The 15083-nt window shown below is 41.0% G+C and overlaps 1 protein-coding gene across 8 annotated transcripts in view; it reads right to left on the reverse strand.

Annotated features, from left to right (window-relative positions):
- LOC122556778 (F-box/WD repeat-containing protein 11) overlaps positions 1 to 15083 on the reverse strand; it is a 177038-nt gene that overhangs the window by 38616 nt on the left and 123339 nt on the right. For all 8 annotated transcript variants that reach the window (XM_043703932.1, XM_043703930.1, XM_043703936.1 and 5 more), the window contains 2 exons: positions 8759 to 8945; positions 6865 to 6955 (listed from right to left, as the gene is read on the reverse strand). In XM_043703932.1, coding sequence (XP_043559867.1) covers positions 6865 to 6955; positions 8759 to 8945 — 278 coding nt within the window. The remainder of the gene's footprint in view (positions 1 to 6864; positions 6956 to 8758; positions 8946 to 15083) is intronic.

Consider the following 15083-nt stretch of genomic DNA (forward strand, 5'->3'; position numbering starts at 1 on the left):
GGACTGCTCCGCTATTCAATAAGTTCCTGGTTGATCTGACTGTAATCTCAATCTTACCTAAACTGGATCATCTTTCACTCCCTTGCTTGACAAGTTTCTATCCTCCTCTGCCTTGAAAATACTCAAAGGCTCTGCTTTCACCACTGTTTCAGGAAGAGAGCTTCAAAGACTTATGACCCTCAGAGGAAACAGATATGCTTCATCCCTGTTTTAAAAGGGCAATTCCTGATTTTTAAACAGTGACCTCCAGTTCTAAACTTTCCCAAAAGAGGAAACATCTTCTCCACATCTACCTCATCAAGACCCTTCAGGATCTTATCTTTCAATCAAATCACATCTCACTCTTTGAAATTCCAGCAAGTTTACCTAGCCTGCCTAACTTTCCCTTAATTCACAATTCCAGGTATTAGTAAACATTTAAGTAGGAAAACTAGTGACCACTTTTACAGACTCAAGTCAGATGTACAGCACGTGAAACATCTGAACATCAGCACATCTGAAACAGACCCTTCCAGTCTAACTTGTTTATACCAACCAGATATCCTAAATCAATCTAGTCTCATTTGCCAGCATGTGTTTCATATCCCTCGAAACCACCCCCCCCCCCCCCATTCATATACCTATCTGGGTGCCTTCTAAATATTGTAATTGTATCAGCCTCCACCATTTCCTCTGGCGGCTCACTCCATACATGCACCACCCTGTGGGAAAAGGCTCCCCCTTAAATCCCTTTTAAATCATTCCCCTCTCATTCTAATCCTATGGCCTCTAGTTTTGGACTCCCCCATCCCAAGGAAAAGACCTTGTCTATTTATTCTATCCATGTCCTCATGATTTCATAAACCTCTAAGTTCACCCCTTAGCCTCCGACACTCCAGGGAAAACAGCCCCAGCCTATTCAGCCTCTCCCTATAGCTCAATCCCTCCAACCCTGGCAACATTTTTGTAAATTTAGGGTGTAGGTTTGCTCGATGAGCTGTAGGTTTGATATCCAGATCTTTCATTACCTGGCTAGGCGACCTCCAAGTGAAGCGAAGCTGTAGTCTCCTGCTTTCTATTTACAGGTTTGTCCTGGATGGGGTTCCTGGGGTTTGTGGTGATGTCATTTCCTGTTCGTTTTCTGAGGGGTTGATAGATGGTATCTAGATCTGGGTGTTTGTTTATGGCATTGTGGTTGGAGTGCCAGGCCTCTAGGAATTCTCTGGCATGTCTTTGCTCAGCCTGTCCCAGGATAGATGTTTTGTCCCAGTCAAAATGGTGGGTTTTTTTCATCTGTGTGTAAGGCTACGAGGGAGAGACGGTCGTGTCTTTTTGTGGCTAGCTGGTGTTCGTGTATCCTGGTGGCTAACTTTCTTCCCGTTTGTCCTACGTAGTGTTTGTGGCAGTCCTTGCATGGAATTTTGTAGATGACGTTGGTTTTGTCCATGGGTTGTACTGGGTCTTTTAAGTTTGTTAGTCTTTGTTTGAATGTGTTGGTGGGTTTGTGTGCTACTAGGATTCCAATGGGTCTTAGTAGTCTGGCTGTCATTTCTGAAACTTCTTTGATGTATGGTAAGGTGGTTAGGGTTTCTGGCTGTGTTTCGTCTGCTTGTTGTGGTTTGTTCTTGAGGAATCTGCGGACTGCATTTTTTGAGTATCCGTTCTTCTTGAATACGTTGTATAGGTGGTTCTCCTCTGTTTTCCAAAGTTCATCTGTGCTGCAGTGTGTGGTGGCTCGTTGGAATAGTGTTCTGATGCAGCTTTGTTTGTGCGTGTTGGGATGATTGCTGGTGTAGTTAAGTATTTGGTCATTGTTTGTTGGTTTTCATTACCTAGCCAGGTAATGAAAGATCTGGATATCAAACCTACAGCTCAGCGAGCAAACCTACACCCTAAACCTCAACCTGAGCTACAAACCTTCACAAACCTTGCAAAAATCTTTGTAAATCTTTTCTGAACCCTTTCAAGTTTCACAACATCCTTCCTATAACAAGGAGACCAGAATTAAATGCAATATTCTAAAAGTAGCTTAACCAATATCCTGTAAAGCTAAAACATGACCTGCCAACTCCTATACTCAATGCACTGACCAATAAAAGCAAGGGTACAAAATGTCTTCCTCACTATCCTATCTACCTGCAACTCCACTGTCAAGGAGCTATAAACCTGCATTCCAAGGTCTTTGTTCGGCAACACTCCTCAAGACCTTACCATTAAATACATTAGTCCTGCCCTAATTTGCCCTACCAAAATGTAGCACCTCACATTTATCTAAATTAAACCCCATTTGTCACTCCTTGGCCCACGGGCCCATCTGATCAAAATCCTGTTGTACTCGAGGTAACCTTTTTCACTGTCTACACCTTTTTTTTTATTATGTGCAAACCTACTAACCTTATCTCCTATATTCACATCCAAATCATTTGTAGAAGATAAAAATCAGTGGACCCAGCACCAATCCTTGCAGCACACCACTGGTCTCAAGCTTCCAGTCCAAAAAGCTACCCTTTACGACCACCTTCTCTCTTTTACATGGAGATACTGATTCCAAAGTGAAAAGTTTATACGCCTTAGCCTTCTGATAGGGTGCAACACTCAGCAGAAAAACAGACCACAGAGCATCAATACAGATTTGGGTTGAACCAAAGCACTGTGGGATCATGGAGCTGGATACCATTGCGGAGGCAAGAAAAGTAACCAACTAAGATTCAGCACTGTGGACAGATGGGAAAGGGCATAAATTGGTAATGTTTCAAAACAACAATTTGTCATCAATTTCAACCACCTCCGGTGAAGGGTTGCAGTAGTTTGTTTTTTTCTTAAAACATAAGTAATCCGTTCTCTATGACTCACAACTGCATAAAAATAACTTCACATACAATGAGCTACTCAAATGTAGTTACTGTTATAGAGGCAAATGTAAAATACAGCAAAATTCCACAAATAGCAATGAGTTGAATTACTATTTAATATACAGATGTGTGATTGTTGAAGGAAATGATACAAATAATACCATGGGATCGTTAACATGCTGCCTGATAGACAGTACCTCATTAAGTACAGTCCCAAAGCTTGAGCATCAGCCAGCAATTATATAATTGATTCCACAATGGTGGCCAATATACTGGGATAACTCCCATGATCGTCTGTCAATTTGTTTTGCTGATTTGAGTTGAGGGATAAATATTGAGCAGGACGATGGGAAGAATCCCCTTCTTCTATGAATTAGCACCGTGAGATCAATTACATAAACTGAGGAGGCAAGGATCATGTAACTGACAATACTCTGACAATGCAGTGCAACACACCCTCAGTACTAAAGGGTCAGCCTAGATTATGTGCTCAAGGCTATGGAGCTTCAGCTGAGATGACAGCACTAATGCTTATTCAATCCGGCAAATACAGCATTGCCAGGCAGACAGACCACAATGCCTTCAAAGGTTGTAGATTCCTATACAGCTTCTGTAATGGATAGAAATAGTTTAATTGAAGAATAGATTTTAGTCCCGATAACACCACCCTAGCACACAGAGACACACCCACAGCTGGGCTTCAAAAATGTTTAAAGCAGCTGGAAAAATTGTATAATTTGCCTTTGAAAAGAAAAACATAGCTCTTTACGTAATACATTTTTCTTTTGAATGGATGGAATGTCTGTGCAGCAGCCAAAAAGACCATTGCTAATATTTCTGAACCACATCAAGAGTTTATAGGCTTATTCACATCATAAAAGATGTATTTTTCTTTACAAGGTGCGTCTTTAAGGACAAAATGTGTTCACTTACAGTTATGTGTATGGTGTAGCCAACTCATTATGACAGAACAATAAAGTCTACAACGGATTTCAGACAATGGCTGCGCTTTGAAATTAAAAAAAAATCAAGTCAATGACAAATGAAATGGAGCATTTTACGGGAATGCCTGTTATCAAACTTTTATGAATTGGAACCATCTCATGCACTGCTTGAAATCTCACCATTTAGTTTGCAATGAAGAATTTATGAAGATGACATTCAGCATTGATAGCACAAGTCTCTCCTCAGACATGCTAAATTATATTTAACTGAGTTTAGAGTAGATGAATCCCATTCCAGCACTGACAATACTGTCTCTGAACTAGTTCTCCGATACTGATGTTGATAGGTGCCAATGTGGGATCCATATACTGAATGAAGAATTTGGGATACCAGCGCAGGCAGGAAAACACTCAGCAGAGATACCAGGATGTCAGTGTAGGGTTGTGGATCGTGGAAATGGGCTTGAGTGGAGAGTTGCAAACATCAGTGTTGAGGTTGAAAGACTGAGTGGAGAGAAGCAAATATCAGTGCTGGGTTCAGATATACTGAGTGAACAGTTGCAGAAATCAGTGATGATGCTGAAATACTGAGTGGAGTGTGGGGAATACCAGTACTGAGGTTGGATATACTTATTGAAGAGTCACAGATCAGTGCTCAATACCTATCATAGAGCATAAAAATGTATAGACTGGAAACAGACTCTTCGGTCCAACATGTCCATGCCGACCAGATATCCTAACCTAATTTAGTCCCATTGGCCAGCACTTGACCCATATCCCTCCAAACCCTTCCTATTTATATACCTACCCAGATGCCTTTGAAATACTGTAATTGTACCAGCCTCCACCACTTCCTCTGGCAGTTCATTCCATACACGCGCCACCCTCTGCGTGTAAACGTTGTCCCTTAGGTTCCTTTTATATCTTTCCCTCTCGCACTAAACCTATGCCCTCTAGTTTTGGACTCCCCCACCCTAGGGAAAAGACTTTGTCTATTTATCCTATCGATGACCCTCATGATTTTATAAACCTCTATAAAAGTCACCCCTCAGCCTCCGACACTTCAGGGGAAATGGTCCCAACCTATTTAATCTCTCCCTATAGCTCAAATCCTCCAACCCTGGCAACACCCTCTTAAATCCTTCCGATAGGAAGGAGACTGGAATTGCACGCTATATTCCAAAAGTGGCCTAACCAACAGCCGCAACATGACCTCCCAACTTCTATGCTCAATGCTCAGACTAATAAAGGAAAGCTTTCCTATCTATCTGGAACTCTACTTTCAAGAAACTATGAACCTGCACTCCAAGGTCTCTTTCCTCAGTGCTGGACAAATATTGAGTGGAGAGTGGTAGATATCAGTGTAGAAGTTGAAGATACCGAGTAGAGAGCTGCAAAAATCAGTGATAGGAGATATCCTTAGTGGACAGTTACAGATGTCAGTGCTGAGGTTAGATATACAAAGTGAAGTGTCACAAATATCAGTAGCCATGTTTAATATACTCAGTTGACAGTCACAGACATCATTACTGGGGTTCGATATTGAGTGGAGTGTAGTGGAAATCAATACTGAGGTTCGATATACTGAGTGGGGAGACCCAGATAGCAGTGCTAGGGAGATTAACTGAGTGCAGATTCTGGATACCAGTGTGGAGGGAATATATAGTGTCTCGGCTTATTAATGGTGAAGTGTTATTGGGCGATGAATCTTGAAGAACTGAAACATGGCTACATTGAGAAACTCAATAAGAATAGTTAAACTTGAAGATAATTCTAAACTGTGTGCATTATCAGCAAAAATGGAGCGTGTGTGCAATTAGAGAAGACCTAGGACAAAATGAGCTGGTGGGCTGGTACTGTGGCAAATTAAACTCATACAGACTAAGTATAGATAATAGATTTGAAAGAAAATGGGTGAGGGGAAATGCAAGGGGTACACTTCCTAATGAATACTGCTTGAACAACTTGGGAGAAGCTGAGAGAGATGCAATGGTGATCAGAATTGCATACCGGTGCAGTTCAGTAACTATGTAGCAGCTGTGAAGAACACTGAGGCACACAGCTCGATCAGCAGAGATTCAGTGCAAAGCATGGAGCTGAAGCTGAATAGATGGTCTGATCAATTGGATGGCACATCCAACTACGGTCATGTAGGCACAAGGGAAACTTTGAAAGCTGTACAGTGAAGGATGGCAAGGTTGACCCCTAGTGTTGAGGTTTAAGTTATGAAGTAAAGTTAGTAGAATCTGAACCCAGTTAGAATAATGTGTACAGTTTGGGTGTCCAATTTTAGGAAGAATGTTAAGGCCACAGAAATTCAGCCAGAAATGAAACCTTTGGGAACTCTTGTTGAGAACAGAACTGTAATTGCTTTGCAAAGATTACATTACATTGTGAAAAGATTTCCTTTTCTCACTCTAGGGACATTTTCAGCAGGTTTTTTGCATAAGAAAAATACATAAAAAGGTGCCACATCTTAATGAAAAATATTCTGCTTGGCAAAATGATTATTTTATCACATGGTGAAAGGTGTTGGTGACTTAATGCAACATTAGTTTGAACCAAATCAATCAAGAAGCTTAGTACACTGGAATCCCTGAGCTAAATAATCAACCTTTCAAAAGGAAGCCGCCTTATTTAAAGGAAACCAAAACGTGTATAGAAATGGATCAAGAGCTGGAAAACGAGATTAGGACAGACAGTTCTTTTTCACACAGCACAGAGATAATGAGCTGAATGGCCTCCTGCACCATAAATTTTCTGCTTTCCTATGTGTATAAACACAACATTACAATCACTTGGATGCATTGGTTATCTTAAGACTTTAGTGTCAAACACATTGTAATTCCTGCTGTACTATCGAAACAGCAATGTGCATTAGAAGTGATCAAACAATATTACAACCAAAGGAGTACTGGGGGCAGTGATAGAACAGAAGAGAACAGTGATACCTAAAGTTGTGTTACTAACAAACTAGGCAAATTTGGATTTGTAAAGCACTTCAAAATTTAGCAGCCTGTTGTAAATTAAATTGAAGAACAGAGAACATGACAACGAACTTCATGCGTGATTGGGTGGCTTGGACATACCTCTATATCCTGGATTATCTTTGGATATAACCCTCTGTAAAATGAATTTGGTGGACCATCCGCAGGCCTATTTTTAAACAGATATTGTTCCCTAGGAAGAAAGGGCAGAGACATGAGTAAACAGGGAAAAGACACTTAACGTCAGTCCTTCCACATTTTTTTTTAATTAAAGACTGCCTCATAATATTAGACTCTGTACATTGTTTCGTTGCTAATCACCACTTCAACTTCATTAAGGGACACAGGTATTGCAGTAGGCCAGTGAAGCACTCACACCTTTTCCATAGCTGATCTTTGGCCTAACTCCATATGCCTGCCTTGGCCCATATCCCTTAATACCTTTGTTAATGAACTTTTATCTCAGATTTAAAATTACCAAGTTATGTAGCATTCACTGCTATTTGTTGAAGAGCATTCCAAAACATCTCCCACACTTTTGATTACCGAAGTGCTTCCTAAACCTCTCCTGAATGGTCTGGTCCTAATTCGCAAACTTGCCCCCTAATTCTAGAATCTCCAACCAGTGCAAATAGTTTATCACCTCTGTCTTTTCCTGTTTTCCAATGCTTAATATATTTTCAAACTTAAGATGCATTTCTATATAGTAAAAGGAAAACAGTTAATTTGTTTCTATGGACAGAAGAAATACCTTCTCAAATTTGGCAATCGCACATAAGCTGACAATATACAAATCAATTCACTGGCTCATTCATTAAGTTGGATCTATTCCCTTGAATATTTGTGGGAGTGTTACTCTCAGCTGGAAATGATGATAAAACAGGTAGGTCAATTTTCATGCCAGAGTTAATTTGAGGCTCGTAAGGAAACTAAAGAATTGTGGTGAGGATTCACAATTCGTGGAGGTAGGACACAGAGACAGTTAAGTGACAGTGCAGTATTGTTACAACAAAAATTAATTCCAAATTACTTATTTTTTAACAAGCTTGACAATGAGATGTGGACATCATGGCCTAGGCCAGCATTTGTTGCTCATTACTAATTGTCCCGAGAGCAGTAAAGAGCAACCTACATCACGGTGGGTTTGGAGTCAAGTGCAGGCCAGGTAAGGATGGCAGATTTCCTTCCGGACACGGCCATGTTTTAATTTCAGAATGTTACTGAATTCAAATCCACGGTGGGATTCAAGCCCATGTCCCCAGAACATGAACCTGGGGCTCTGCATTACTCGACCAGTGATATTACCATGATGTTTTGACCTGACAATGTCATTAGGAAAATTCAAACAAAATGGATAATAAAGCTGAAGGTTGGCTAATGTGGTGCCACTACTTAAGTAAGGTGGCAAGGAAAAGCCAAGGAACTAAAGACAAGTGAGCCTGACATCAGTGGTGGGCAAGCTGCCGGAGGGAATCCTGAGGGAGAGTAATAAAATATGTATTTGAAAATACAAGGGCTGACTGGGGATAGTTAATATGGCTGTGTGTATGGGAAATGATGTCTCACTAACTTTGCACAAACTTTGAATTTAAAAGGGACCTAAGGGGAAACATTTTAAACACAGAAGGCGGAGTGTGGTTGGAATGTGCTGCCAGAGGAAGTGGTGGAGGCTCGTACAATTCTAGCATTTAAAAGGCATCTGGTTGGGTATATAGATAGGAAGGGTTTAGAGGGATATGGGCCAAGTGTTGGCAAATGGGACTAGATTAGGTCAGCATGGAAAAAAATGGACCGAAGGGTCTGTTTCCGAGCTGTACATCTCTATGACTCTAAGTCAACAAAGGAATAATCGGGCTGATGATCACAGGCTCTGTCAAAGAGCTGGGATAGATTTCATACCCAATGTAATGATTGTAGAGTTTCTCTTTATAGCTAGAGAGGCAGCTGGGATTGGTCTATTTTAATTTATGCACTGCATGTGATTAAAGTAACTCACCATCCCCTCCTCTCTGCGAGGCCTCGCCACAGCGGGTCTGTGCGCACCATCCGTTCAATCAGCTTTTTCCACAGCATTCCCTCACCAATAACCCGCTGCCATTCTTTACACACCACCTCAGCAGCACAGAGTGACTTGGCATCCAGGTATGACAGGATGTTCTCTGCTATGTGATCCAATCCTTGGGCTACGGACATAAAAGAACACACTGATTAATAATCTATCCAACAGACTGCAGTTAGGGCATCACGTAGTAAACCTCTACGTAACTCAAGCTGTGAACTCTTTTAAAGATCATTGCATTTGTCCTTCGTCACCCCATCCCTAGTGGCTATATGATGTGTGACATAACACCAAAGCACAGCAAACCTCCAAAGTTAATACTTGAACTGCACTAGTTGTGTTCATCTCAAGTAATAAAAATAGGCAGTGGCATTCCTTGACTCAATTGGTGTCAGGGACAGAAGTCAGCCAGAATACCTGCACACTATTTAGTGGATCTCCTCAGCTTCTGGATCTCAATTTTAGGATCAGACTCAACTGTGATTGCACTCTCCTTCCAGCAAAGCCTGCTGTTCCTCCTTGCCCATATCACAACATAGCTACTTGGGCCAGAATGCTTACTAAATAAGAACCAGAGAGATTTGATTTCATTTTTCAACCAACTATTTTGAATACACAGTAACTCGTCAATAAGGAATCACTGGACAAGAGGCATCATTTCCAACTTAAAAAATACCTTTCACTTCGGGGCATGGATAGGATAAATAGACACAGTCTTGGCCCTGGGGTGGGGGAGTCCAGAACTAGAGGGCATAGGTTTAGGGTAAGAGGGGAAAGATATAAGAGTCCTAAGGGGCAACTATTTCACACAGAGGGTGGTATGTGTATGGAATGAGCTGCCAGAGGAAGTGGTGGAGGCTGGTACAATTGCAACATTTAAAAAGCATTTGGATGGGTATATGAATAGGAAGGGTTTGGAGAGATATGGGCCAGGTGCTGGCAGGTGGGACTAGATTTGGTTGGGGTATCTGGTCGGCATGGACGGGTTGGACCGAAGGGTCTGTTTCCATACTGTACATCTATGACTTCATGACTCTACAGAGGAACCTCAATTATCCAAAGGACACAGGCAGGGAGTATTTTGTTTGGTTAATCGAATTCTTGATAAGCGAATGCTGGATAACATAGTTTAGCCAAGCATCGAGACTTTGCGATCTTGCTGGATAATCCGATATTCGGGTAATCGAATGCCGGATGATATCTGGTCGGCATGGACGGGTTGGACCAAAGGGTCTGTTTCCATGCTGTACATCTCTATGACTCTACTGCATCAGACAATGAAGCTTCATGGAGTAAAAGCGGCTGTGATCTACAATAGAAGCTCTGCCCCAAACATAGCGTAATTATTTATCTACTAAACAATTCAAAGGTTAATCACTTTTCACAGGGATAGCTTCCACACATACCATACATCCCTGCTAACTTATTTTTCCCCACAACACTACTAAAATACTTTGTCTTCAGTTTCCAAATCTGACATTCTCCTCTTTCTAGTTGCTTTTGTTTCAGACAGACCTGTGGCACTGTCCCAGAGGTTAGAACATAGAACATAGAAGAATACAGCGCAGTACAGGCCCTTCGGCCCTCGATGTTGCGCCGATCCAAGCCCACCTAACCTACACTAGCCCACTATCCTCCATATACCTATCCAATGCCCGCTTAAATGCCCATAATGAGGGAGACTCCACCACTGCTACTGGCAGGGCATTCCATGAACTCACGACTCGCTGAGTAAATAACCTACCCCTAACATCTGTCCTATACCTACCCCCCCTTAATTCAAAGCTATGCCCCCTTGTAATAGCTGACTCCATACGTGGAAAAAGATTCTCACTGTCGACCCTATCTAAACCCCTAATCATCTTGTACACCTCTATCAAGTCACCCCTAAACCTTCTTTTCTCCAATGAAAACAACCCCAAGTGCCTCAGCCTTTCCTCATACGATCTTTCTACCATACCAGGCAACATCCTGGTAAACCTCCTCTGCACCCGTTCCAGTGCCTCCACATCCTTCCTATAGTATGGCGACCAAAACTGCACACAATACTCCAGATGCGGCTGCACCAGAGTCTTATACAACAGAGTCTTAGGTTTTGTATATTTCATCAGTTGTCAAATTCTCATTCACATCAGTTCTCCTTTTAAATCAAGTTTGTATTTGAATGAATGTTCTCCCCCTGCAAGGTATCATACTTATTTCACTCACTCTTTAACAGAACACAGCCATTATTGGAAAGGCCAGCATTTATCATCCAACTCTGATTATCCTCAGGATAGTGATGGCAAATTGTCTTGTGGAACCACTGCAGTCCATTGGCGTAGATACATCAACAGTGCTGTTCAGATGGAGTTTCATAATTTTGACCACAGTGACAGTAAGAGAACAGTGATATAACACAGTCAGGATGATGTGTAGCTTGGAGGGGAACTTGCAAGGGCAAGGCTCTTTGTTCTTCATTTGTGAGATGTGGGCATCGCTTGCTGGCCAGCATTTATTGTCTGTCCCTCGCTGCCCTTGAACAGAGTGGCTTGCCAGGCCATTTCAGAGGGCAGTTGAGAGTCAAGACATTGCTGTGGGTTGGGAGTCATGTGTAGACCAGACTAGGTGAGGAGGGCAGATTTCCTTTCTTGAAGGACATGAGTGAACTAGTTGGGTTTTTCCAATCAATCATCGCCAATGGTTACACGGTCATCAGTACATTCTTAATTCCAGATTTTTTTTTAATGAATTCAAATTCCAATATCAGTCATGGTGGGATTCAAACCGGTGTCCCAAGAATATTAGTTGAATTTCTGGATTAATATTCTAGCAGTCATAATACCACTAGGCCATTGCTTCCCTGCTCTTATTCCTCTCGGGCTTCTCTTAACCTGCTTGATAATGCAGCTTGAGAGTTGGGAAAATGTGTTCAAGTCTAGTCTTGACGACTTAGTGGTGCATCTTGTAGATGGTACACTTGCTCATATCTAGCAGGAACTAAATGAAATTTTCATTGTGGGGTTCCCCATTATGGCTAAAGAGAAAAATGGCTAAATCTAACAATCCACAAATTTAGAAATAAAATTCAACTGATCTATGGTGCCAGTGATTTGTTGTGCTATACATTTAATAGAAGTTCATCAACAGACTAATGTGGAATGAAACGTCTCGAGAAAGAAACACACCATATATGAGACACACACGAAAGGTGAACTGGTTCACTGAATCCTCCCTGCCCAGACACTGGGGGTATTCTGGACCTGTTCATTTCAAAATATTGCAGAAGGAAAGTCAGGTAGTCCTCATTGCACTTTAAAAGAGAAAGACATTAACGGGGTGACATCGTTTAATCTTTTAAGATCTGGTTCCTTGAAATGAATGTTTGTTTCAAAGTTTGTGTAGTTTTGCCCATCATTGCATGTCATGGAAACTCAGCAGAGCAGTAGACAGAGAGAGGAAAAACCTATGAAAGGTCAAAGTGAGAACCATCACTGAAAAGGCAAAGCAAAACACACCATGAAAAGGGCAAAGCAAGAATGAAACAGAGCAGAAAAGACAGAAGAGACAGACAGTGGAAAGGCAATGCAAGAAAGACACGTCATCTGACTGAATTTATGCAGTATTTCTGATATAGGTGGCAATTTACTTTCTAAGTTATTCCAGCTCAGGAGTACAGTGCTGCACAAGTACAGTAGAGTGTTTCAATTTGTACACAGGGTTTTCAGCTGTTTGTGTCACAGACCCAATCTCTTGCTTTAACATTGATTTCTAAGGAAAAGCCACGATTCAATCAATGTTTTTCAGGAATGCGACCTTATTAAGCACATCTGTACTATGTTTTCAATGTTGTTTCTAAACTCTCTTAATCGTAATTTCCCAATACTAACAAAAGCTCGGAGCAGATGATGATAATTTGGCTGTTAAGCCTGTTCCATCATTCAACAAGACCGGAAATTCCACCCATCTATCTTAAGTTTCCTGTCCCAACAGAAATCTACCTAATGGTCATACAAATGTTCAAAGACCCCACCTCCACCACCTTCTGCACAACCCTCAAAACATTTATTCTCCTGTCTTTTGTCAAATTCATTATAGCTTGGTGGATCTCGTCACAAACGCTTGTAGAAACAATCTAAAAGTAGTCTTGCCTTTCCAAATTTGGTGGCACCTGGACTTGTACCCAATCAAGAGCAAACTGCCGATTTCACAGACAAGAGCAGTACTCCAAAAGTCAGTGAAGTGGACCTGGGTACATTTTAGTGGCAGGAAGTGGACTTACAAAAGCCTTGCAACATGTGTCAGAGGAACAGAAAAATCTCATGCACAAATAATAAAGTTCCAATTGAGACAAACAAAATCAATTTTAAAAAAGCAAACCAAGCACTGGAGCTCATTTATATTCAGATGTACAGCATAGAAACAGACTCTTCGATCCAACTTATCCATGCTGACCAGATATCCTAACCTAATCTGGTCTCATTTGCCAACACTTGGCCCATATCGCTCTAAATCCTTCCTATTCATGTACCCATCCAGATGACGTTTAAATGTTTCTGGACGGGTGGAACCGAAAAGCAGGACCATTATATTAAATATTTATAGAACCTTGGTTTGACCACACATACAATTCCCGTATTTTAAAAATGGCAATCTGGAGAAAGTACAAAAACAAAGATTTACCAGAATTATGTCAGAACTGAGAGGATATATAGATATCAGGAATGATCAAGTAGGCTGGGGTCTTGCCTGCAGACAAGAGGAGAATGACATATAACCTGTTAAAGGCCTTTAAGATTATTAAAAATATTTAATCAGGCAGATGCAAAGACCTTTCCACTTGCAAGGGAAAACAGAATTCAGGATCATAAATAGAAGGTGGTCATTATTTCATTCAATGAGGAATTTAAGAGAAGAAGGGATTAGAATGTGCAAGGAGTATCTGAAGTAAATAGCACTGGAAAGCTGGAGTTATCACAAAACGGGCTCATGTGGAGCATAACTACCAGCAGAGACCTGTTGAAATAAATGATGTGTTTCTTTCCTGTAACTACACCACAGAATAAAGTACATGTGCAGCTCACCCTGTAACCTACTTCACTTCAACACCATCAGCTGTTTTTTCACTTTTTGCAATACAGTAGATCCAGTTAAATATGGACCAAACAAGTTGGAATTTTTCAAACAACTGCCTAATTATAGCCCAGTCTGCCATGAATACCCCTTATGTTTTGGAATAGTAAGATAGCATGCATAAACAAACAACTTAGATGTTAGCCATGGTTCAAAGCAGCACTCCTGCCAGAGGTTCAAATACACACCAGAGACAGGAACACATAATCTAGACTGGAATTCTATTTAGAATAGAGAGGTCGCTGTAACAATCAAAGTGCAGTCTTGTGGACAAGATATTAAACCGAGGTCCCAGCCCCCCTCAGACAGAAAAGATCTCTTAACACTCCATTGAAGGACAGAGTCAATCCAGTGTCCTAGATGAAAGCTATACAAATAGTACCTTGGAATTTTTTTGACAAAGTATAGTCATTATTTCATGATTTTAAGGGATCTTGATACAATTAAACTGGGTGCCATATTTCAGACATCAGAATAGACATTATGTTTAAAAAGTGTTTTATGGCTATAAAGCACTTTGGAACACAAGTGGGTTTTGAAAGCTGCAGCATAAATGCAAGTCTTCTCTGTTGTGCTGTCATGCCAGCTCTGGCAAATTTCCTGCATTATAAATCTGGCTTGAACTTCCTTTAAAACTGGTGCAGTCAAAATTATCACTTTGTAGCACAGGCTTTATGTGCTAAACACTTTACAATCTTTGATATAATTAGCTTCAGATCCAGTGCTGTCACTGCCTGTTGGCAGCAAAGCGTTCTAAATAAATTTCACTTCAATAAAAACACTTCAATTATTTCAACACAAATTATTTCTGCAATTCCACCAGCAGTAACAGATCTGTCACCACCAGACATCCTATGCAGCACTCTTCAGGTATAAAGTAAATTTCTAAAGCTTGCCAGATTTTGTTTTGTAGTCATATGGGGCACAACAGCAACCTATCCAAAGGGTCAATGGATGCAAAACATTAACTCTTTCTCGCTCTAGAGTTGGTGCCGGAAATGTTGAATTGCATTAGCACTTTGTTTTCATTTTAGAATTCCAGCATTTGCAGTGCTTTTGTTTCATATTATTCACTACGGGGTACTGATAGAAATCTAGTCAACAATGTCCAAGATAATCTCTTGGCCACGCCGAAGGTAGAGTTTTAACA

The sequence above is a fragment of the Chiloscyllium plagiosum genome, chromosome 14 (assembly GCF_004010195.1).
Source record: "Chiloscyllium plagiosum isolate BGI_BamShark_2017 chromosome 14, ASM401019v2, whole genome shotgun sequence".
NCBI lineage: Eukaryota > Metazoa > Chordata > Chondrichthyes > Orectolobiformes > Hemiscylliidae > Chiloscyllium > Chiloscyllium plagiosum.